The 25443-nt window shown below is 41.3% G+C and overlaps 1 protein-coding gene and 1 pseudogene across 2 annotated transcripts in view; both read right to left on the bottom strand.

Moving 5' to 3' along the window:
* The window catches only part of LOC109894330 (bromodomain adjacent to zinc finger domain protein 1A), a 38962-nt gene extending 24701 nt beyond the window's left edge, over window positions 1–14261 (bottom strand). For both annotated transcript variants that reach the window (XM_020487743.2, XM_020487745.2), the window contains exons 1-11: window positions 14118–14261; window positions 13653–13804; window positions 11880–12158; window positions 6416–6556; window positions 6104–6202; window positions 5889–5976; window positions 5600–5734; window positions 5245–5314; window positions 3489–3634; window positions 3256–3351; window positions 142–280 (exon numbers count right to left, since the gene is read on the bottom strand). In XM_020487743.2, the coding sequence (XP_020343332.1) occupies window positions 142–280; window positions 3256–3351; window positions 3489–3634; window positions 5245–5314; window positions 5600–5734; window positions 5889–5976; window positions 6104–6202; window positions 6416–6556; window positions 11880–12158; window positions 13653–13765 (1306 nt within the window). In that variant the 5' untranslated portion in view covers window positions 13766–13804; window positions 14118–14261. The remainder of the gene's footprint in view (window positions 1–141; window positions 281–3255; window positions 3352–3488; window positions 3635–5244; window positions 5315–5599; window positions 5735–5888; window positions 5977–6103; window positions 6203–6415; window positions 6557–11879; window positions 12159–13652; window positions 13805–14117) is intronic.
* Window positions 14262–15660: 1399 nt separating this feature from the next.
* On the bottom strand, window positions 15661–23732 carry LOC109894813 (uncharacterized; annotated as a pseudogene).
* Between the last annotated feature and the right edge of the window lie 1711 nt (window positions 23733–25443).

Here is a 25443-nt window from a genome sequence, read left to right as displayed (position 1 = left end):
ACCACACACAACCAGACGGTCACTGTACCAGTGTACTTTCACACAAGCATTGACAAACTATACTCAAAAAGCAAACATGGGTGATAAAACTAAAAGGTGCAGGAACGGTGAGTAAAAATAGGTTTTGCCTGTGTTTCTCACCGAGTGTGATGCCTTCTGGAAACTCATCCTTCAGGTCAAAGAGCTCTCCAAAAGCTTTGAGGAATTCCAGTACCATGAGGGCGTCTCCAAATAGCTCTGCATGCAGACGGGTCTTCACTGGGACCGGGGCTGGGAGAATCTGGACAAGAAGCCATAAAGGAGAGTGAGTCAGAAGCCTAAATATTCTTTACTTAACTAGTAATTCATTGAGAACAAGTCATTTAACAATAATGGTTATACCATTCAGTCAATCACACATACCAATTTAGAGAACATTTAGGACAATGTTTCCCAAACTTGATTGTGTCCCAACCCCCTAATAACTAGCATGGTCCCAGACAATGTTCCCTCCGAGCAGTGTGCGTATCTCCCCAGGACTGCCATGCAGAATAAATATCAGCCCGCGCAGAAAAGCACGAGATTGATAGTGTTAACGGGGGAACTCGGTATCTTTACTGTGGGAATTGCGATCAAATCGATACAATATTAGCCACTTTTAATGCAACGTACAGTACTTAGTATGCACAACGAACTACGCAAGACATTATTGTAAGCAGAACGAGTCAGAGCAGGATTCTATTGCAATGACATGCAAGACTCAGCCTATACTCTACACAGACCGGTACGGTATAACCAATCAGAGCTGTAGTAGGCCTATATGCAAATAGACTATTGCCATTGGTATTTTATTAGGATCCCATTAGCTATTGCAAAAGCAGCAGCTACTCTTCCTGGGGTCCACACAAAACAGGTGTTGCTTTATCTGTTTTTTGAAACCAGGTTTGCTGTTTATTTGAGCAATATGAGATGGAAGGAAGCTCCATGCAATTAGGCCATACACCTTCTCGAAATGGTTCTGGATTTGGGGACTGTAAAAAAGACCCCTGGTGGAATGTAAGGTGGGATAAGTGTGTGTGTGTCAGAGCTGTGTGTAAGTTGACTACACAAACAATTTGGGATTGTCAACACATTGTTTCTTATAAAAAGTAGCGATGCAGTCAGTCTCTCCTCAACTCTTAGCCAAGAGAGACTGGCATGCATAGTATTTATCAGCCCTCTGATTACAATGAAGAGCAAAACGTGCCGCTCTGTTCTGGGTCTGCTTGCAGCTTAACTAGGTATTTCCTTGCAGCACTTGACCACACGCCTGGACAATAATCAAGATTAGACAAAACTAGAGCCTGCAGCAATTGCTTTTTGGAGCAGAGAAAAAAAAAAAGAGCTGAGAATCTCTTTATTACAGCCAGATCTCTCAGTGAAGAGATGACTCCAGGATGCTGCCCTTCAAGGCAGAGTTGCAAAGAAAAAGCCATATCTCAGACTGGCTAATAAAAATAAAAGATTAAGATGGGCAAAGGGACACAGACACTGGACAGAGGAACTCTGCCTAGAAGGCCAGCATCCCAGAGTGGCCTCTTCACTGTTGATGTTGAGACTGGTGTTTTACGGATGCTATTTAATGAAGCTGCCAGTTGAGGACTTGTGAGGCGTCTGTTTCTCAAACTAGACAATCTAATGTACTTGTCCTCTTGCTCAGTTGTGCACCGGGGCCTCCCACTCTTTCTATTCTGGTTAGAGCCAGTTTGAGCTGTTCTGTGAAGGGAGTACTACACCGCGTTGTACGAGATCTTCAGCAATTTCTTGCATGGAATAGCCTTCATTTCTCAGAACAAGAATAGACTGACGAATTTCAGAAGAAAGGTCTTTGTTTCTGGCCATTTTGAGCCTGTAATCGAACCCACAAATGCTGATGCTCCAGATACTCAACTAGTCTAAAGGCCAGTTTTATGGCTTCTTTAAAATCAGAACAATAATTTTCAGCTGTGCTGACAATTGCAAAAGGGGTTTTCTAATGATCAGCCTTTTAAAATGATAAACTTCTTAGCTAACAAAGTGCCACTGGAACATAGGAGTGATGGTTGCTGATAATGGGCCTCTGTACGCCTATGTAGATATTCCATTAGAAATCAGCTGTTCCCAGCTACAATAGTCAATTACAACATTAACAATGTCTACACTGTATTTCTGATCAATGATGTTATTGTAAATGGGGGGGAAAAAATGTGCTTTTCTTTAAAAAACAAGAACATTTCTAAGTGACCCCAAACTTTTGAACTGTAGTGCATATTCAGCAGTCCATTAATCAATTGGTGTTTGTGGGTGTGCACGCTACGGGGATGACGCTACGAACCCATACGCTTCTAACAAGCTATTTCAACTGGACTGTGTTTAAAGCATGAGTGGTCAGTAGATGTGCTTGGTTTGAGATCAAAGCGAGAGTAGTCATACACGCACATTTGTTCATATCCTTTGCTAGTTAGTGACTTCTTAGCCCAGTTATGTATTTTTTGTAGTCAGCAATGGGGGGAGTGATTGCTTCCAACAAGAGCACAAAACATGTACATTTCTAGCAGTCTTGGAAAAGCGAGTCAGGTTAAGAGTTTGTCTTAAAGGGGCAGTATTGTATTTTGAGACAGGCTTGAATAAGCCAAGTGACCAATATGCAAAGGGTAGCACAATTAGTCTGATTCTCTGTAATAATGCATTGTATTTTGTAAAGTAGTTTCTTACATAAAACATTGTCACCTGTGGATAAACAGGTCAAGCTCTGCATGTTTTGTTCAAATTCTCATGGAATGTAGGCCTACATTGAACATCACACATTGACTGCTACTGTAGGCTGAATGATAGAACAGCTATTTCCATGTTAAAATGTTACGGGATGCATTTTCTATATTGTTTTTGATGGTAGGCCACTGGTAGGCCTACATTACAAATTGCCACAGTAGCCTACTGGACCACTGTCTGAAACTAACTTAAAATGGGTACAGCCTCAGTGTTCACAGTAACGGAGCGCTGGCAGTTGCACCAAAATCTGAATTTGCACTCAGCAGAGCTGAAATTTGCTCAGTGCTGAAAAATTGAGGGAACAATAGTCCCAGGTGCGTTTGTGCTGTATAGCTAACTCATACTGCCGATATGAACTGGATATACAGCACAAACAGCTCTGGGCCCAGGAAAACAAAACTTGTATTTAATAGAAAATGTAAACATGTTTCAACTAGAGGATGAGGCCAAATAAAGACAAGCTAAGGATGTTCTGGGGCTGCTCACCTTCAGGTCTTCACACTCCAAGTCTTCTCTGGGTTTGCTCCATATCTTCAGTCGCTCTGCATATTGCTTCTTTTCCTCCTTCAGCTTCTCCCTCTCCTGCAATACAGTATAATGATATATACAGTATAACCTATATTAAGTAAAATGAGACATGAGAAGTTGTATGGTGTACAAATCAAATGTAAATTAAACAATGAAATTGATCCAAAGAAAAGTTCCTCATATCAACTCACTTTTTCCTTCTCCACTTTCCTCCTCTGCTTCTCCTCTTCAAACATCTTCTTCATCTCTTCCCTCTTCTTTTCTTTGTCCTCCTTCTCTTTCTTTTTGGCTTCCAGATTATCTTCTTTCTCCCTCTTCAGCTTGGCCCTTTCATGTGCTGAGCAAAATAGATATTGTTGTAACTAAAACATATTGATTTAATGTGACGGTTCTGGACTATTCTGGATAAATAGATACAGTGCATTCGGAAAGTATCCAGAACCCAGTATTCATTGTTACATTAGCCTTATTCTAAAACAGATTAAATCTGTTTCACCCCTAATCAAGCTACACACAACACCCCAAAATGACAAAGCAAAAACAGGTTCTGATGTTTTTGTAAATGTATTTAAAAACTAACGGAAATTTTTAAATATTTAAAATAAACGGAAATATCAAATTTACATAAGTATTCAGACCCTTTGCTCAGTACTTTGTTGAAGCACCTTTGACAGCGACTACAGCCTCAAGTCTTCTTTGGTATGACGCTACAAGCTTAGCCAACATGTATTTGGGGAGTTTCTCCCATTCTTCTCTGCAGATCCTGTCAAGCTCTGTCAGGTTGGATGGGGAGTGTCGCTGCACAGCTATTTTCAAATTTGCTCCATTGATCTTTCCCTCGATGCTGACTAGTTTCCTGGTCCCTGTCGCTGAAAAACATCCCCACATCATTAACCGTAGGGATGGTGCCAGGTTACCTCCAAATGTGAAGCTTGGCATTCAGGCAAAATACTTCAATCTTGGTTTCCTCAGACCAGAGAATATTGTTTCTCATTGTTTGAGAGTCCTTCAGGTACCTTTCAGTAAAATCCAAGCAGGCGGTCATGTGCCTTTTAATGAGTGGCGGCTTCCGGCTGGCCACGAGCATAAAGGCCTAATTGCTGGAGTGCTGCAGAGATGGTTGTCCTTCTGGAAGGTTCTCCCATCTCCACAGAGAAACACTGGAGCTCTGTCAGAGTGACCATCGGGTTCTTGGGGTTCACCTCCCTGACCAAGGACCTTCTCCCGATTGCTGAGTTTGGCTGAGCAGCCAGCTCTAGAAAGAGTCTTGGTGGTTCCAAACGTCCTCCATTTAAGAAAAATAGAGGCCACTGTGTTCTTGGGGACCTTCAATGCGGCAGAAATGTTTTGGTACCCTTCCCCAGATCTGTGCCACGACACAAAACTGTCTCGGAGCTCTATGGACAATTCTTTCGACCTTGTGGCTTGGTTGTGCTTTGCCATGCACTGTCAACTGTGGGATCTTAAAAACACGTGTGCCTTTCCATATCATGTCGAATCAATTGAATTTACCACAGGTGGACTACAATCAAGTTGTAGAAACATCTCAATGATGATCAATAGAAACAGCATGCACCTGAGTTCAAGTTTGAGTCTCATAGCAAAGGGTCTGAATACTTATGTAAATAAGGTCTTTTTAAAAAGAAACATTAAATACATTACCAAAAATGTCTAAAAACCTGTCTTTGCTTTGTCATTATGGGTTATTGTGAGTAGATTGATGAGGCGGAAAAAAATATTTAATACATTTTAGAACAAGGCTGTAACAAAATGTGGAAAAAGTCAAGGGGTCTGAATACTTTCCGAATGCACTGTACACATGGCAGCCAAATTGTGGGATCATTCATACATATCTTGGGACGGTCTCATTAGAACTTACATGACAACAGTGCACCAGTTTTTGCACTTACATGCTCACTATTATCTACTATAATATACTGGACTCACCCGTAGCCATCTCCTCTTTCTGCTGCATCAGACGAAGCTTCTCTGCTGCTTTCAGTAAGTTGTATCCCATCTAAAGGAAATTATGAAAATGCTATTTGAGTCTTGAGAAGCTTTACAAATCATATCAGGTCTTTACGAACAAGTCTACTGGAGAAAACCATTATGGAAGTCCAAAAATTATAACAGTTATCATTACAATGTAATAAAATGGTTATATCTTCACTGAGTAATGCTTGACAACAGTTCTACATATGGCACGTGTCCCAAACGGCACCCTATTCCCTATACAGTGCAGAACTTTTGACCAAGGCCTGCCCATAGGGCCATTTGGGATGAAGACATTGCCAATCCTCACCTCTCTAGGAGAAGAAACATTCTTGGGTTTGCCCCGCCCTTTAGGAGGGGGACTAAAGACAAACACAGGGGGCTCATCAGGGAAGAACTGGGAGAAGTGCTGTTCTGACAACTTGTACTTAGAAACAGTTGATGCCTAATGGTGAAACAAACAAGAAACAGTAAGCAACACTATAGAGAAAAATGACAGTTACTGGATTCAAATGAACGTGACAAGACAATCCTGTTTTCCACATTTTAAAAAGGAACACCAACTGGCATTTCATTAAAACTCTAGAGTTAAATCATACCTTGAGCATGATGACTCCATTCTGTGGTTCACAGTGCTGTTTGAGCAGCAACTTTAATCTGTCCCGTGAAAACGTGTTCTTCTTACGGCTAAAATAAGCGCGAAAGAGAGAAGGTATAACGCTTAGTTATATTTAAAAAGAACGAGGGGGATTGACTGTCGAATAACAATATAAGCTGCTTAGCAGGAAGGCAAATGTATTGTCTCACGACTCACCTCATCTGACCAGCCTTTGTGAATATGGCCTCACTGCCTTCCTTGATGGGCTGCACTTTGTACTTGAACACAGAAGGGTTGACAGATTTCTTCTTCTTCCTTTAGACATAAGGGGAGAAGAGCCAAAAGGGTTTTTATCAAAGCCAAAATGGACATGGATAAAGACTGTGCACATTCACAACGGCGCCCTAATCCCTACATAGTGCACTACTTTTGACCAGGGTTGGGGGTCTCTGGTCAGAAGTAGTGCACTATATGGGGAATAGGTTTCATTTCAGAGTCAGCTTTGAATTGCGAATCTTACGGACTGACCCATTGGCCTTTGATTTGGGGATATCCTCGTCACTGTCACTGATGACTATGGAGTCCCCGTCCATCTGAAGTTTGGAGTGCCCATTGACCGGCTTGTTGGAATGGTGGGGAGACTGTACATCCAGGATTTCACACGGCTGCCTGTAGGAAAGATCCCAAACACATTTAATGGAATGAAAAACACTAGAGCCGAACCAATATGGGATTTTGGGGTTTGATAACAGCTTTTGGGGAGGCAAAAGTCACTGATTACCGATATACAGCACATATTCAGACCCAGACTTATCCAGTCTAATTCTAAAATAGATAGTTCCCCCCCAATCTACACACAACACCCCACAATGACAAAGCAAAACCAGTTTGGAATTGAACATTTATTCAAAAGAGAACACTGAAATACATATACATAAGTATTCAGACCCTTCACTCAGTACTTCGCTGAAGCACCTTTGACAGCGATTACAGCCTCAAATCAAATTTATTAGTCACATGCACCAAATACAACAGTGAAATGCTTACTTACAAGCCCCTAACCCTAGAGGACCTGGATGGCAGGAAGCTTGGCCACAGTGATGTACTGGACCGTTCGCACGACCCTCTGTAGAGTCTTGCGGTCGGAGGCCGAGCAGTTTCCATACCAGGCAGCGACGCAACCAGTTAGGATGCTCTCGATGGTGCAGCTGTAGAACCTTTTGAGGATCTGAGGACCCGTGCCAAATCTTTTCAGTCTCCTGAGGGGGAAAGGTGTTTGAGGCCTCTTGGTGTGCTTGGACCATGTTAGTTTGTTGGTGATGTGGACACCAAGGAACTTGAAGCTCTCAACCTGCTCCACTGCAGCTCCGTCGATGAGAATGAGGCGTGCTCAGTCCTCTTTTTCCTTTAGACCACAATCACCTCCAGTAGGTCTAGGGTTTCTGGGATGATGGTATTGATGTGAGCCATGACCAGCCTTTCAAAGCACTTCATGGCTACAGACATGAGTGCTACGTGTCGGTAGTCATTTAGGCAGGTTACCTTAGTGTTCTTGGGCACAGGGACTACGGTGGTCTGCTTAAAACATGTTGGTATTACAAACTCGGACAGGATGAAAATGTCAGTGAAGACACTTCCAGTTGTGTACATAAAAAAATAAATGTCTGGGGGCAAGTAAAACATCTGCCATCTTCTCCGGCACCATTTTATTCAGTCTTTGCCCCAGTCTGAGGTTTTCATCAAGGATCTCTCTGAACTTTGCCCTGTTTATCTTTCCCTTAATCCTGACTAGTCTCCCAGTCTCTGAAAAACATCCCCACAGCATGATGCTGCCACCACCATGCGTCAACATCGGGGTGGCGCCAGGTTTCTTCCAGATGAGACGCTTGGCATTCAAGCCAAAGAGTTCAATCTTGGTTTCATCGGACCAGAGAATCTTGTTTCTTTCGGTCTGAGAGTCTTTTATGTGCCTTTAAGCAAACTTCAAGCGTGCTGAGGAGTGGCTTCCCTCCTAACAAGTCTACCATCAAGGCCTGATTGGTGGCATGCTGCAGAGATGAGAGAACCTTCCAGAAGGACAACCATCTCCACAGAGGAACTCTAGAGCTCTGACAGAGTGACCATCGGGTTTCCCTGATCAAGGCCCTTCTCCCATGACTGCTCAGTTTGGCCAGATGGCCAGCTCTAGGAAGAGTCTTCGTGGTTCCAAACTTCTTTCATTTAAGAATGATGGAGGCCACTGTGTTCTTTGGGACCTTCAATGCTGCAAAACATTTGTGGTCCATCCCCAAATATGTGCCTTGACAATCCTGTCTGGGAGATCTACGGACAATTCCTATGCCCTCACGGCTTGGTTTTTGCTCTGACATGCACTCTCAACTGTGGGACCTTATATAGACAGGTGCGTGCCTTTCCAAATCATGTCCAATCAATTGAATTCACAGGAGAACTAGAAACATCTTAAGGATGATCAATGGAAACTGGATGCACCTGAAGTCTGAGTCTGATAGCAAAGGGTCTAAATACCAAATTTTTAGCAACAACAAAAAATGCTTAACTTTGTCATTATGGGGTATTGTGTGTAGATTGACGACGATTTTTTTTTAATCTAATCCATTTTAGAGTAAGGCTGTAACGTAACAAAATGCTGAAAAAAGCTACACAAATGTTTGTTTTGTTCGATAAAGTCCCTCTTTATATCCCAAAAACTGTTGTTGGCTCATTTTGTTCAGTAATCCACTGGCTCAAAGGCGCTCAAAACATGCAGACGAATACATCCTAATAGTACTGGTAAAGTTTGTCGAACCATGTCAAACGATGTTTATAATTAATCTTCAGGTTGTCATTGTCTAAATAATTTATTATCTTTAAACCGGACAATAGCGTATTCAATAGAAAGGGAAAACAACTAAGGGCACGCACTCGGTCACGCACGCAAACCAGCAATGCATTATTCTACAGTCCACTGACAGAAAGGTCTAATTCTTCAGAAAACAAGCCTGAAACAATGTCTAAAGACTGTTGACATCTAGTGGAAGCCATAGGAACTGCAATCTGGGTCCTAACCCATTAGATACTCGAGGCATTCAATTGAAAACTACCCACACAAAAAAATCCCACTTCCTGGGTGGATTTTCCTCAGGTTTTCACCTGCCATATCAGTTATGTTATACTCACAGACATTATTTCAACAGTTTTGGAAATGTTTGAGTGTTTTCTATCCAAATCTACCAATTATACGCATATCCTTGCTCCTGGGCCTGAGTAACAGGCAGTTTACTTTGGGCACGTTTCTCATCCAGACATCGAAATACTGCCCCCAAGCCAAAATAAGTTATTAAGAACAAATTCTTATTTTCAATGATGGCCTAGGAACAGTGGGTTAACTGCCTTGTTCAGGGACAGAACGACAGATTTTTACCATGTCAGCTCGGGGATTCGATCTCGCAACCTTTCGGTTACTGGACCAACGCTCTAACCACTAGGCTACCATAGAAACACTATAGTAATCTCGCAAGGAGAGGTTGTTCAGAGATACTTTTGATGAGATGGGGAAACGTCATTGGAATCGTATCAACACCCATTGTGTACGTTTCTAATGCATCGTCAATGGATCATGCAGTGCATTCTGGGAAACTCTGACAAGGAGAGCGCTTCTTCACAGAGTGTATGGGTGTCAATGGGGCACTAGCTCAAAAACACAACATTACCATGAATTTCATTAACAAGTACAACTTTACAAATATTTTCAGAAATGTCAGATAGCTTGTTCTGTCATATTGTATAGCTCTGGAATCGCGACAGAGGAAAATGGCCAGGTTTTGACTCACCCATGACTTCAAGAAGAGATTGCATGACGATTACCGTAGCAACCGCATGACGCAACATGATAATGTGAACGCGATTGGTCAACTGTCTGCAGCATCACACGGTCCTCCATTCATTTCCCAATGGGATTTCCATCTCTTCTCTCTATCTCTGACTTGTGATCACAATGCACTGTCTGATATGACAAGCACACACTAGCTGTTAATTACAAAAATGTTCTTACTTAAACCATAATGTAAATTACACTTACTCAATACAAAACATATCGGCTATACATTTCAACTGCAAATGGCATTAGCTGATGACAAAACATTAAAGAAATGCTCGACGCACTGGTTTTAGTCACACTTTCCAATTTAGCTAATCTTCTCATCATGAATAAAACACATGGCCCGAACGGTAATATCTGCGTCAACTAAATAAGCCCACTAACAATACTGTTACTGTCTGGGCCTATTGTTTGTATGAAGGATAAGTCAATGTTGACTTTGGCGCCAATCCAGGGTCACACATAAGTAGCACAGATTGCTTGCTAGCTAGCTACGCTAACTACCTTGCTGGCTAAATAGAGCCTAACTACGGTTAGCTAGCCTGCTAACGGTAACCAATTGAGCATGTGTTGAGGACAGGGCTGCTTGCTTGAGCGTACTTTTGATGACTTACTTATTCAAATATAATGTCGCTGGCAAGCTGCTCAGTCAAATCACTATGCCCACTCTGACTCTCATGTTGTGACTTACAGAATGAATGATGTTCAATGAGGAGCTCGTTGAGCGCCGTCTTCAGGCAACCATTGAACATTTTAAAAAATGACAAATTAGCACACGTATTTGTTCAGTCTATGTACATAATATTGGTGCTTTACCGGTGGAATAAAGCCTGATACAAATATTTATGTTAGATTTATTATCGGCCGATAATAAATCTGTCAACTGATTTATCAGTGGGGCTCAAAACAATTCATAATCCAATCTTGAATGAAATAAGTATAGTAACTATTAGTAACTGTACTTGTAACAATAAGCATGGTATTAGAATTGAAAGAATAGTCATTGGTAGATGCCCAGACTTTAACAAGAGTATTTGTAACTTGAGACATGCCCTCACTAATACCTAATCCACTGGCCTAACTGAAAAACGAGGCCAGAAACACTGAACCTGCTTACAGGCATTTAACTTAAGCACATCAGGCTAAGCACTCAAGTCAGAAACAACTGACAAGAGCATGTTGGCTGAGTAAATCCCTCAGAGCCCAGCCCAGCCAGAAGCCACATGGCAATTGTCCCTGCATACGCCTGCTTCCCCTACGCCTTCTCCCTCCCTCCTCCCCTGCTGTGGGTCCATGTTTCTTCTTGTCTGGCTGGCTCTCTGCGCTGCCTACAGCCAAGCCGTGATGAGGTGATGTCTGGGACAACTCCGTGTGCTGGCTTAGCCAACCACAGCACTCGCCTTAACACCACAGTAGTGAGTGGGTGGAGCTATCTCCAAATAGCAAGGTCAGCTCACGATGGCTGACTGATCTCCTCTCAGAATACAGAAGAGGGCCCTTTATAGTGATTTAATCCATATACTCAGTAGATTCTATAACCTAACAGCCAAAGGATTACAGACTGGTGGTATGAGGGTTAATGGTTAGAGTTTTGGGAGCCTTGCTAAATAAGCATGACCTGTGGGTATTGTACAGACAACGCTGGCAGATATGACTGAGGGACACAGAAGCCATTGGACCACACCCAGTCATCAGTTCTCCTCTGGTGCCCATCTCCAAACAGCTCATGGCCAACTCAACCATGTTGACAAAACAATGTATCTGTTTATTACAGAGCACATGATTCCACTGTCAAAGAGCTGGAATCTACTGTCACAAAGGTAATGCTAGTGAACATAAAACATTTAGTGAATACTCCTTCAGCTAAATAGGGAAATCATCAGTGGATCGTAAGGAGAGACAGTAAAAGGCATTGAACTCTTTCAAGAAGATGATTTAAAACCAAATGGAGAAAAGTGAAACTGATGACACTGGATGAGGTCATCCGTGTAAAATAAAGTAAAACTGAAGATGCTAGGTGAGGTCATATGGATGAGGGTAGGTAAGATCATCAGAGTACAGTAAAGTAAAGCTGATGATGCTAGGTGAGGTCATATGGATAAATCAACACTTTACCTGGTGCCGGAGCGGTTCACAACATCCACGATCTCCCCAGGAAAAAACCTCTCCCTGGCATAAGAATACACATCGTCACAGATCTCGTGGAGCCGGGTACGGTATGTGAGTGCTGTGAGGTGCAGCAAGGGGACCACCAGGGCTGAGGGGAAGCTCTGCAGGCTACGACGGCCCCTCTTCTCACTCTCCAAGGCTTCCAGGTAGGTCAGGCCAGGCTTGCCTGTCACCGCACAGCTCCACACCAAGCTGTTGCACAAGATGGTCCTCTCAAAGAACTCACTGTGGGGAGACAGGGTGGTTCAGGTCATTGCATATTCCCTAATGTGTACTACTGTGGAGGCTGGTGGGAGGAGCTATAGGAGGACAGGCTCACTGTAATGGCTGGAATGGTATTAATGGAACTGAGTCAAACATGTGGTTTCCTTCAGTGCAATGCGTTAGATACCGTTCCATTGATTCCATTCCAGCCATTACAATAAGCCTGTCCTCTTATAGCTCCTCCCACCAGCATCCACTGGTGTACTACTTTCAACCAGGGCCCTAATGTGTGACAGCATGAAATGAAAGTGTTCACCAAGTTTTCTGGACAGAGGCAAAATATTGTTGCCCACACAATCACTGGAGGCCAGGAAAACCCGTGCTCCCCAGATCACTGTTGAAAACATTGTTGCATACAATTTATGCCTTGCTTATCTCTGTATACTGTAAACTTGAGGCTTTTCCAAGGTCTCTGCACAAAGATAGGATCTTGAAAAACCTGAAGTTTCTTTAGTCATGTTGATAAATCTGAGTAAACAAAATTCCAAAGACACCATACCTCAAAAATACTTTAAACAAAAATAAAATACTCCATCTTCTAAATAGTTTTTAAATAATAAACAAAACTAAGATGTCCATCACTGTACTACATTTGCAATAAAAAAAACACAAGGGCCAATATATGGATCTGGGTGACATTGTTTACCTTTTTTTGTCTGAGTTTGTTATTCGTTGGTAAGTCAAAAATGTGTCGTCGTCAATGGGTAACAATTTGCCCCCCAAAATATTCACTATCAACTATATAACACAGTTAGCATTTTGATTCCTAGTTAGCTAGCTAGCTACAATAAACAATCACACAACAATAGCCCCGACCACGTTTCTCACGCTAACTGAGACAGAAAAGTTGCGAGGAGCAGATTTGCTCTCATCCTTCGACTTATGTGAGCAGAGAACCGTCCCATAACCAATCTTGTTGAAAGTTAACTACATCAACATGTTATTCGACAGATATTACAATACATTGTGGCAATAACAACCTGAACTCAAATTAAAGTCGACTCAAGTTTAATAGTTTGCAGCGCTAGCTTCCAGCCGGCTAGCAGGCCCAACTAAATACTTGGTTAGCTCGGCTGGTAGAGGTAACGTTAGCTACTCGCTTCAACACTAGTAGCCGCTTGGCTAGCTAGTTAGCAATGATTTAGTTAGCTAGCTAACGTTACGCTTAACAAATAACCGAACTGGATATAAATTGCAGTTCTGACCCATTTCATCTGATGGCTAGTTGAGTAGGTGCCAGTCAGACAATACATTAAATATATTCAAACTAGTTTATAATAGTAAGTACTTTGTCGCGCTTCCAACATTGCAGTTGACTTTAGCTAAGTAACGTTACCTAACATTTGCTGTCACTTCGGTGTAACTTTTCTCACTAGAGTTGAGACAATATTTGATAGTGCTTTTCTATAATGATTCTGAAATTGTAATTAAGTTATTCGTTTGGACCTCACGTACTCATAAGTCCTGAAGATTTCATGCGTGACTTTGCAAAGGAATACTTCTTCGTCTGGTTTTAGGTCCGCTGGGGACTTCTGTCTGACGAAAGGCTTTCGGTGGAGAAGCGGCATATTTCTTTATCTTCGTCTTCTCTTGATCGGTCCTCTTGACTTTCAAAAAAAGAGGGAAAAAGAAGGCCAGAAAAACTTATTACATAAAAGTTAACAGCAAACATAGCCAATAAACAAAGGGCAATGACCCGAATATTGTAAAAATTGACGACAATTTAAGAGGAACTCCAGCCTTTGTTAATGACACATGCTTCCCAGTCAGTCTCACACACAAAAGTAAAGCTATTCCAACCACATGAAAATGTGCTCAATGACTGACAATCTATGTCTGATATAATCAATAAAAACGCCGATGTTCAAACCACCGGATAACAATGTTGCAAACAAGAGGAAGAATCCAAGAGAGGTTTACCGGTTCGGTTGTGTATCGTTGAAACGATAATACGCGGGAGAAATATACAAAAAGTCCGCGGACTGCCCCACTTCTCCGGCGGACCGACACGGTGTTGACGATAAGTTTGATCAGCTCTAGTTGTTCACAGACAAGGAAGCGTTTGGGGTGTGTGTGGGGGGGGGGGGGGGGGGGGGGGTGGCCTGAGTGAATAATTTTTTATTGGTTGTTTGTCCCGCCACTCGCATCATCACCACCAATCACGTTTATGTTCATTGAACATCAAAAGAGTGAAGAAGCCATATTTTGTACAACTGAACTAGAGCATACAGCATTTTTACAGATCTAAGTGAAAGTCATCATAATCAGTTCCAACATTATAGCAGATAAACAGAATATTGAGGGTTATTGAAGGCCTATATTCAAGGTGGTGTCGATTGCTTGTTTTGCACAACATGGTGACTGCATGATGCCTGTCTGATGTAGGTACAGAGCTTTATAACCAAGGTGCCAAATCCTCCAAAGTTGTTGTAATTACAATGGCCACAGAGTCCAAATGAACCACTATTAAATCGCTGCAAAAATAATGGGTTTCAGTGATTGAGAGGGAAGGCCATGCTGTTGGAAGGCAAAACAGAAGTTCCTTACAGCTGGTGCCAGTTACTAGCCAATTTCTGCACAATTATGCTACCCTCCCATGAATTCACTGAATTGTAAAGTACATGACATTATCCCAGTGATAGTTTGGATAGCCTGTCACAGATCACTTGGTCATCTTGATAGATTGTTATTCCTTGAACATGATATGATAAGGCACAGTCCTATACGAAAGCGTATCTGCATTGCAGCAGAAAGTCAATTTCCAAGGGACAGAAAGTCTGAAGGGATGTTTGGTCTTCACTCGGGGTCACAGATCCTATAAAGGTGTATCTCTTTGTGCCCAGGCCACCGTCCTTCCCCAGATAGACGTGGTAATCCAGAGGTACTTTATCTACTCACTGGCTAAGGTTGATCCCTCCCTGAAGGACGAACACAGGACAGCATTATAAGTGTGCATTATGCTTGATGTGACACATCATAGAAACATTACATTCTCAAAGTGTGGAAAACAGACAGCATACTGACTGAAGGTTTTTTATTAACCTTGATTTAACTAGGCAAGTCAGTAAAGAACAAATTCTTATTTTCAATCCCAGCCTAGGAACGAACAGTGGGTTAACTGCCTTGTTCAGGGGCAGAACGACAGATTTTTACCGTGTCAGCTCAGGGATTTGATCTTGCAACCTTTCAGTTACTAGTCCAACACTCTAACCACTAGGATACCTGCCGCCCCAACTGAGTAATGAAGTAACGAAAGTGCTTCCTGGAGGCTTGAAACTATAATCAATAGAGCACAAGTGGAGTACTTTCATGGTGGTCTGGGTCGTCACATTTTTTTTTTTTTATGAACTGAAAGAATGAGGGACTACTTAGACTTGCCCAATAAGAAACACTAATTTCTGTTATCAGTTGCAAACAGTGTGCCCAAATGAATACACCCCGGGTAATGGTGTCCAATGTTTACCTACTTCATTTGATCATTGGGCTGTAGAAAGTACTCAAACACATTGTTCATGATATGAAAATCTGAATTCTGTAACAGGGAATCCTGAGTCATGTTATTTGCATGGATGACCTGGGGAAATGTGAGACAAAGAGAGACACCTGTGGCACTTATGTTCTTCAAAAATATAAGACAAAGATAAGTTCAAGAGACAAACTCAAATCAAATTGTATTTGTCAAATGCGCAGAATACAACAGGTGTAGACCTCACAGTGAAATGCTTACTGAAAAGCCCTTAACCAACAATGTAGTTTTAAGAAAAAAAGTGTTAAGTATTTACTAAAGTTAAAAATACAAATAATTTTTTTTTTAAACGTTGTTGTTGAAAAATAACAAATAATTAAGGAGCAACAATAAAGTAACAGTTGCGAGGCAATATACAGGGGGTACTAATGATCACTTTATCTGTATTCGGTCACCGAAGCCATACTTCTCCACAGCCATATTTTGAAGCCTGATAAACTCTGCACTGATCTCTACCCCAACAAGCCGAGCTGCAGAGCTGTACAGGTACCCCTGAAGCACAAACAGATGACTGGAAGAGTAAATACTTTTGTGCCAAAGCATTCATGAAACTGATTTTCCTGCAATATTGTCCACCACTAGTCTCCCAGTCACTGGTAGGACATGCTGGAACAGGAACTGGAGCTCCAGTATGGAAGAGTGAGAGATGAACTCAGAATAGAAACATCAAAAATAGACATTAATTTTGACACAATGCTGCTATATGAGGTTTATAACCTGACCCTCATCTTACACATCTACTAATTATTGATAGGCCAGTGTAACTCAAGTAAGTACAATAGTTGGCCATGCAAGGCAACAAACCTGCCCATGGGAGCTGTTTTGTGAGAGCCACATTTCAGGCAGTGGTTGTGGCTCATCTTGCCCTCCTCACAGAGTGTATCTACTGTTTCCTCGACATACAGGAAAGCATCCTCGTGCAGTGTGGGTTGGGGGTTCTGCTGGAACTGAGTAATCAATTAATGATAAACAGAATTAGGCCTATGTTTTGTTGAAGCCTTTAAGCAGGAAGTCATCCCACTGTAGTTTGTTTTATTTGATTCCTCACTGAAAATAAAAAGGTATACACACCTTGCACCAAATACAAGAACCCCAGCTAGTAAATCTGGTGTAAAAGTGTTTGTTGTATCATGAAAGCAATTACTGTTACACACCTTCTGAATAGCCAAGGACTCCAAAAGAAGACATCCTGAGATCCTATGAAGTACTTTGAAGTATAACGTTTTGATTGTCAACCAACCCATCATCCACTTTATCTGCAAAAAAAAAAAAACAGAGTAGCTAAATTTATACAGCTGAGTCAATATTATCATACATGAACATGGTATGGTTGATTTCAGTTGCGGCCCGTCATTCAGTGCAGGTGTTTTGAGTCTCACCTGTTATGCTTAAAATACAAATTAAATAGAAATCAGACTGTTTTTTAAATTCTGGCATTAATTCGTGTCACAAATCAGTTTGTAAACAGTGTAAAAAATATCTATATATCCTTGAGTAAATAAAGCTGCATACAAACATGGTCTCTTTCTTGAGTGAGTCAGCCTAGCTCAATGCTTTCTGTGTTGGAAGGGCAGCCAGCGAAAGCACAGAACATAGGTGTTGGTAATGTTCTCTAGTTGCACCGTGATTTGCTCAGTGTTTTGTCACTCATGGGGACACTACATCACCACAGAATCTACAGGGAGAGCCAGGCAGTTCAAACCCCTTTGGGTTCTGCCATATATTTACAGCAGAAGTGCCAATCAAAGAAGGCTCAAGGTCCTAGAGTATGCTGGGTTTTGTGTAGGCTTCCCATGGCATGACATTTTGATATCCATGTAAATCTCTTTTGGACACGGTGACCTTTATCAATATATTCACCTGTATTTATCCCCCCCCAAATAAAATAAATAAAAAAAATAATCAAATGAAACGCTAATTAGCTGGTAATGTGGCTATCATAAAGAACTACAAATGCCATGTTGATCTGGACGAGACTGCTAAATCAAGGCAAAGGTAAGAATCTCTGGATTAACTACCTAATGTTAGCTAAATGTAGTAATTAATAAATTGGCAACATTTCTTTAAATGGACAATTCTGTGAACTGTCTTGTGCAAGTTTTAAATTGACACAATACCTGTTAGCAAATGTGTCAGCAATAGATGACGTGCTGGAGCTTGCAGGGATTTGCAGTTTTGTATGATATCTATTTTGATGTTAATTAGCATTTTGAAATCCGAATCCGTCACGCCAGGGTAAGTTACACAAAACACAGCAGCCTAAATGATACATTTGCTATAGAGCTGTGACCATGACCGCAATTGATAACGTCCAATTTAATTAACTAAACATGGATATTAATAATTGCCTAATAACACAAGTCTACAACAACAAACTGAAGTTAGCTATTTATTAAATATATTTGCCATATCCAGGAAGGCTACACAAGTGCCACAAATTGATTTGGGATTTGGAAAATGGGTTGGAAATAGGTGTCTCCACGACCAATCTGAATAGCCTTCCTACCTACAACTGGAACAAAGTTGTCACGATGTAAGCCGGTGCTGCTCTGTCTCCATGACTCAGCTGCCTGCTGCAGCGCTCTCTCAACCAGTGCTCAACACACATACACCCCTCCGGCCCTCCCCACAACTCACTCCCTGATAGTCAGCAGTAGCAGGTCACAGTGAAAAATATCCTGAACAAAAATATAAACGCAACAGGCAACAATTTCAAAGATTTTACTGAGTTACAGTAAATTAATTAGGCCCTAATCTATGGATTTCACATGACTGGGAATACAGATATGCATCTGTTGGTCACAGATACCTTAAAAATAATTGGCCTCACAATGGTCCTCAGGATCCCATCACAGTATTTCTTTGAATTCAAATTTCCATCAATAAAATAACTGTGTTCGTTGTCCGTGGGTTATGCCTGTCCATACCATAACCCCACCACCACCATGGGGCACTCTGTTCACAACATTGACATCAGGAAACCGCTCGCCCACACAACGCCATACACGTGGTCTGTGGTTGTGAGGCCAGTTGGACGTACTGCCAAATTCTATAAAACGAAGTTGGTCACTTATGGTAGAGAAATTAACATTAAATTCTCTGGCAACAGCTCTGGTGGAACATTCCTGCAGTCAGCATACCAATTGCACACTCCCTCAAAACTTGAGACATTGTGGCATTGTGTTGTGTGACAAAACCCCACATTTTAGAGTGGCCTTTTATTGTCCCCGGCCAGACTGTTTAATCAGCTTCTTGATATGCCACAACTGTCAGGTGGATGGATTATCTTGGCAATAAGAGATGCTCACTAACAGGACTGTAAACAAATTTGTTCACAAAATTTGAGAGAAATAAGCTTTCCATGCGTATAGAACATTTCTGGGACCAACACTTTACATGTTGCGTTTATATTTTTGTTCAGTATACAGTTGAAGTCAGAAGTTAACATACACTTTAGCCAAAAACATGTAAACTCAGTTTCACAATTCCTGACATTTAATCCTAGTAAAAATTCTGTTTTAGGTCAGTTAGGATCACCACTTTATTCTTAGAACGTGAAATGTCAGAATAATTGTAACGAAATTCGTCTTCATCTGACGAGGGGTATGACAGATCGGACCAATGTGCAGCGTGGTAAGTGTTCGTCATGTTTAATGAAAAGACACTGAACACGAAAATACAAAACAACAAAGTGAAAGACAGAAGGGAAAACGAAACAGTTCTGTATGGTGAAGACACAGTAAACAATTACCCACAACTCAAGTGGGAAAAACAGGCTGCCTAAGTATGGTTCTCAATCAGAGACAAGGAACGACACCTGCCTCTGATTGAGAACCATACCAGGCCAAACACATAAATACTACATAGAAAAAAGAACATAGACTACCCACCCCAACTCACGCCCTGACCAAACTAACACAAAGACATAATAAAATAACTAAGGTCAGAACGTGACAATAAAAGCAGAGAGAATTATTTATTTCAGCTTTTATTTCTTTCATCACATTCCCAGTGGGTCAGAAGTTTGCATACACTCAATTAGTATTTAGTAGCTTGCTTTACATTGTTTAACTTGGGTAAAATGTTTCAGTTAGCCTTCACAAGCTTCCCACAATAAGTTGGGTGAATCCTCCTGACAGAGCTGGTGTAACTGAATCAGGTTTGTAGGCCTCCTTGCTCGCACATATTTTTCAGTTCTTCCCGCAAATTTTCTATGGGATTGAGGTCAGGGCTTTGTGATGGCCACTCCAATACCTCGACTTTGTTGTCCTTACGGCATTTTGCCACAACTGGGGAAGTATGCTTTGGGTCATTGTCCATTTGGAATACCCATTTGCGACCAAGCTTTAACTGATGTCTTGAGATGTTGCTTCAATATAGCCACATAATTTTACGTCCTCATGATGCCATCTATTTTGTGAAGTGCACCAGTCCTTCCTGCAGCAGAGCACACCCACAACATGATGCTGCCACCCCCATGCTTCACGGTTGGGATGGTGTTCTTCGGCTTGCAAGCCTCCCCCTTTTTCCTCCAAACATAACAATGGTCATTATTGCCAAACAGTTCTATTTTTGTTTCAATAGACCAGAGGACATTTATCCAAAAAGTACGATTTTTGTCCCCATGTGCAGTTGCAAACCATAGTCTGTCTTTTATATGGCGGCTTTGAAGCAGTAGATTCTTCCTTGCTGAGCGGCCTTTCAGGTTATATTGATATTGGACCCATTTTACTGTGGATATAGATGTTTTTGTACCCATTTCCTCCAGCATCCTCACAACGTCCTTTGCTGTTGTTCTGGGATTGATTTGCACTTTTTGCACAAAAGTACGAAAAATCTCTAAGAGACAAAACGCATCTCCTTCCTGAGCGGTATGACGGCTGTGTGGGTCCATGGTGTTTATACTTGCGTACTATTGTCTGTACAGATGAACGTGGTACCTTCAGTCGTTTGGAAATTGCTCCCCAGGATAAACCAGACTTGTGTAGTTCTACAATTTTTTTTTCTGAGGTCTTGGCTGATTTCTTTTGATTTTCCTGTGATGTCAAGCAAAGAGGCACTGAGTTTGAAGGTAGGCCTTGAAATACATCCACAGGTACACCTCCAACGGACTCAAGTGACATTAGTTAGCCTATCAGAAACTTCAAAAGCCATGACATCATTTTCTGGAATTATCCAAGCTGTTTAAAGGCACAATCAACTTAGTGTATGTAAACTTCAGACCCACTTGAGTGGGGATATAGTGAATAAGTGAAATAGTCGGTCTGTAAACAATTGTTGGAACAATTTTGTGTCATGCACAAAGTAGATATCCTAACCGACTTGCCAAAACTATAGTTTGTAAACAAGAAATTTGTGGAGCGGTTGATAAACAAGTTTTAATGACTCCAACCTAAGTGTATGTAAACTTGACTTCAACTGTATATTTACACAGAGTACCAATCAAAAGTTTGGACAGACCTACTCATTCAAGGGTTTCTCTTTATTTTTACTCATTTCTACATCGTAGAATAATAGTGAAGACATCAAAACTATGAAATAACACATATGGATTCATGTAGTAACCAAAAAAAGTTAACACATTTTATATTTGAGATTTGAGATTCTTCAATGTAGCCATCCTTTGCATTGATGACAGCTTTGCACTCTAGGAATTTGTCCGACCAACTTCACCAGAAATGCTTTTCCAACAGTCTTGGAGTTCCCACATATGCTGAGCACTTGTTGGCTGCTTTTCCTTCGCTTTGCAGTCCAACACATCCCAAACCATCTCAATTGCGTTGAGGTCAGGTGATTGTGGATGCCAGGTCATCTGATACAGCACTTCATCACGCTCCTTTTTGGTCAAATACACAGCCTGAAAGTGTGTTGGATCATTGTCCTGTTGAAAACAAATGATAGTCCCTTTAATAGCAAACCTGATGGGATGGCATATCGCTGCAGAATGCTGTGGTAGCCATGCTGATTAAGTGTGCCTTGAATTCTAAATAAATGACAATGTCACCAGCAAAGCACCCAGACACCATCCATGCTTCTGTTACGGTTTTCTTCTGGTGAAAGAGAGGAGGACCAAAATGCAGCATGGTTATCTTTATACATCTTTAATGAAAGATGAAAAATACGAACAATTTACAAAACAAGAACCGTGAAAAACCGAAACAGCTCTATCTGGTGCAACAAACACAAAGACAGGAAACAATCACCCACAAAATACCCAAAGAATATGGCTGCCTAAATATGGTTCCCAATCAGAGACAACGATAAACACCTGCCTCTGATTGAGAACCACTCTAGGCAACCATAGACTTTCCTAGACAACTCTACTAAACACAACCCCATAAATCTAATAAACCCCTAGACAAGACAAGACACATAAATCACCCATGTCACACCCTGGCCTGACCAAAATAATAAAGAAAACACAAAATACTAAGGCAAGGGCGTGACAGCTTCAAGGTGGGAGCCACATGTAGAGATCATACATTCACCTACTCTGCGTCTCACAAAGACAAAGTTGGAACCAAAAATCTCAAATTTGAACTCATTAGACCGGTCCATTGCTCGTGTTTCTTGGCCCAAGCAAGTCTCTTATTTTTATCGGTGTCCTTTAGTAGTGGTTTCTTAGCAGCAATTCGACCATGAAGGCCTCTGAACAGTTGATGTTGAGATGTGTCTGTTACTTGAACTCCGTGAAGCATTTATTTGGGCTGCAATTTCCCAGGCTGGTAACTCTAATGAACTTATCCTCTGCAGCAAATCAAATCAAATCAAATTTTATTTGTCACATACACATGGTTAGCAGATGTTAATGCGAGTGTAGCGAAATGCTTGTGCTTCTAGTTCCGACAATGCAGTAATAACCAACAAGTAATCTAGCTAACAATTCCAAAACTACTACCTTATAGACACAAGTGTAAGGGGATAAAGAATATGTACATAAAGATATATGAGTGAGTGATGGTACAGAGTGGCATAGGCAAGATACAGTAGATGGTATTGAGTGCAGTATATACATATGAGACGAGTATGTAAACAAAGTGGCATAGTTAAAGTGGCTAGTGATACATGTATTACATAAAGATGCAGTAGATGATATAGAGTACAGTATATACATATATATATGAGATGAATAATGTAGGGTATGTAAACATTATATTAGGTAGCATTGTTTAAAGTGGCTAGTGAGGTAGTGAGGTAACTCTTGGTCTCCCTTTCCTGTGGCGGTCCTCACGAGAGCCAGATTCATCATGGCGCTTGATGGTTTTTGTGACTGCACTTGAAGAAACTTTCAAAGTTTTTGAAATATTCCAGATTGACTGACCTTCATGTCTGTGAAGGTCAGTAATGATAATTACTAAAGTAATGATGGACTCTCGTTTCTCTTTGCTTATTTGAGCTGTTTTTGCCATAATATGGACTTGGTCTTTTATCAAATAGAGCTATCTTTTACCAAATAGAGCTATCTTCTCTATACCACCCCTACCTTGTCACAACACAACTGATTGGCTCTAACACATTAAGAAGGAAATAAATTCCACAAATTAACTTTTAACAAGGCACACCTGTTAATTGAAATGCATTCCAGGTGACTACCTCATGCAGCTGGTTGAGAGAATGCCAAAAGTGTGCAAAGCTGCCAAGAGAAAGGGTGGCTACTTTGAAGAATCTCAAATATTTTTGGATTTTATAAACACATTTTTTTTTAAAAATTTGTATCCATTATTTTACCAGGTAAGTTGACTGAGAACACTTTCTCATTTGCAGCAACAACCTGGGGAATAGTTACAGGGGAGAGGAGGGGGATGAATGAGCCAATTGTAAACTGGGGATTATTAGGTGACCGTGATGGTTTGAGGGCCAGATTGGGAATTTAGCCAGGACACCGAGGTTAACACCCCTACTCTTACGATAAGTGCCATACGATCTGTAATGACCTCAGAGAGTCGGGACACCCATTTAACGTCCCATCCGAAAGACAGCACCCTACACAGGGCAGTGTCCTGAGGCATTGGGATATTCTTTTTTAGACTAGAGGAAAGAGTGCATCCTACTGGCCCTCCAACACCACTTCCAGCAGCATCTGGTCTCCCATTCAGGGACTGACCAGGACCAACCTGCTTAGCTTCAGAAGCAATACAGCAGTGGTATGCAGGGTGGTATGGTTGGTTACTATTTCATAGTTTGTCTTCACTATTATTCTACAATGTAGTAAAAAAATAAAGAAAACCCCTTGGTGTGAGTTGGTGTGTCCAAACTTTTGACTGGTACTATATGTAGAAGGCCTTCAGTATACTCGGTTGAACTGTAGTTGCCCTCCAGTGGGTGGAGCACGTACAACCTGTTAGAGTTATAGTATGCTCAGATTTTATGTCTATATTAAATAGTTTATCTGGTAAATCTAATAGGAGTGATATACTATTGGAGTTATGGAGAATTTAGAGGTAGAGGCTGGGTGTAGCAGTGAGATTCTGCTGGGTCCCAGCACATTCAGGTGTGGAGGGGAATGAAATTGTAGACCAGTTAGCCAAAATATCTTAAAAACGAGAGATAATTGATGTTCCACTGGGTGGAGGTGAGGCCAAATGTAAGATCAGAGCCATTTTGATAGATGTGTGGCAGTAGAGATGAGACTCTGAGCCCAAAGACCGGCATTTATATGCCCTCCAAAGAAAGGTCAGTGGACCAAGATTCCAAGAACAGATTAGGAAGGAAGAGGTGGCGTTTGGTCGATTGCCTTAAGGACATTGAACTCATTACACCTGGTTGGCAAGCAAGTGAATGGTTTGTGTCTGCAGTGTACGGTTGAGGAAACGGTGGCGCATTTGTTGTATGTTGAAGGGAGGGAAGGACTGAAGCGTAGGGTCATTGAAGTTAGGAAGGATTTGGGGAAGGGGGTTATACTACTAGTTAATAGGGCTCTTTTTCCCCCTCAGAAGTACGTAGGATTTAGAAAACCGTGAGTGCCCACACTCCAGCACAGTTGGTAGCGGCATGCACCTTTAACGTTTGCGGACCACCATCATGTCAAATATGAAGAAAAAACAGCAGACACTGCCTCCCGTGGAATGAATGACAAATCTGTGGGCAGTTTGTCACCATTATAGCGCAATTTATGTATTGTGGCTTCGCTGGCATGCATGATGCGTCAGAAAAAGAAAAAAAATAGTTTGCCCCATTAAGATTTACATGCTAAAATCGCTTTTGGTTGATTTAGGCTCAATATAGCCCATTCATAGACGGTAACGCCAGTGCTTTAGTGTCAATTCACTTATACATCTGCTGTGTAAGGGGAATGCCCCAACATCACACAAACACACTGTCTAAATGTTAATACACCTCGTTTAGGATACGGTTTTGTAAATATTTGGAGTTGAACTTTCAAATCTGAGAGAAAACATTGTTCAAATCATGTTCTGATGCTGATTGGCTTATTTTTAGGCAGTTAAGAAAGTGTTCTTTTCTTCTCAGGAAGGCCAAATCAGAATATTTTATGTCTGTTACCACTGATAACCTGAATGACCCTAGAAAGTTTTGGAAGGCTATTAATTAAGTATATGTCTGGTAACAGTCATGTTAATGAATTACCGTCGTGTTTTGAAGGACTCTGTTGCTATATATGACAAAACTGAAATGCTGAATTGTTTCAATGAGCACTTTGTATCATCTGGTAGGCTGTTTGATTCAATGTCCTCTGTCTCTGTACAACCCTGTGTGGATGAA

This window comes from Oncorhynchus kisutch, linkage group LG7 (assembly GCF_002021735.2).
Source record: "Oncorhynchus kisutch isolate 150728-3 linkage group LG7, Okis_V2, whole genome shotgun sequence".
Lineage (NCBI taxonomy): Eukaryota > Metazoa > Chordata > Actinopteri > Salmoniformes > Salmonidae > Oncorhynchus > Oncorhynchus kisutch.
Note: the sequence above shows the minus strand (reverse complement) of the source record. Positions and strands in the feature narration are given on the sequence as shown.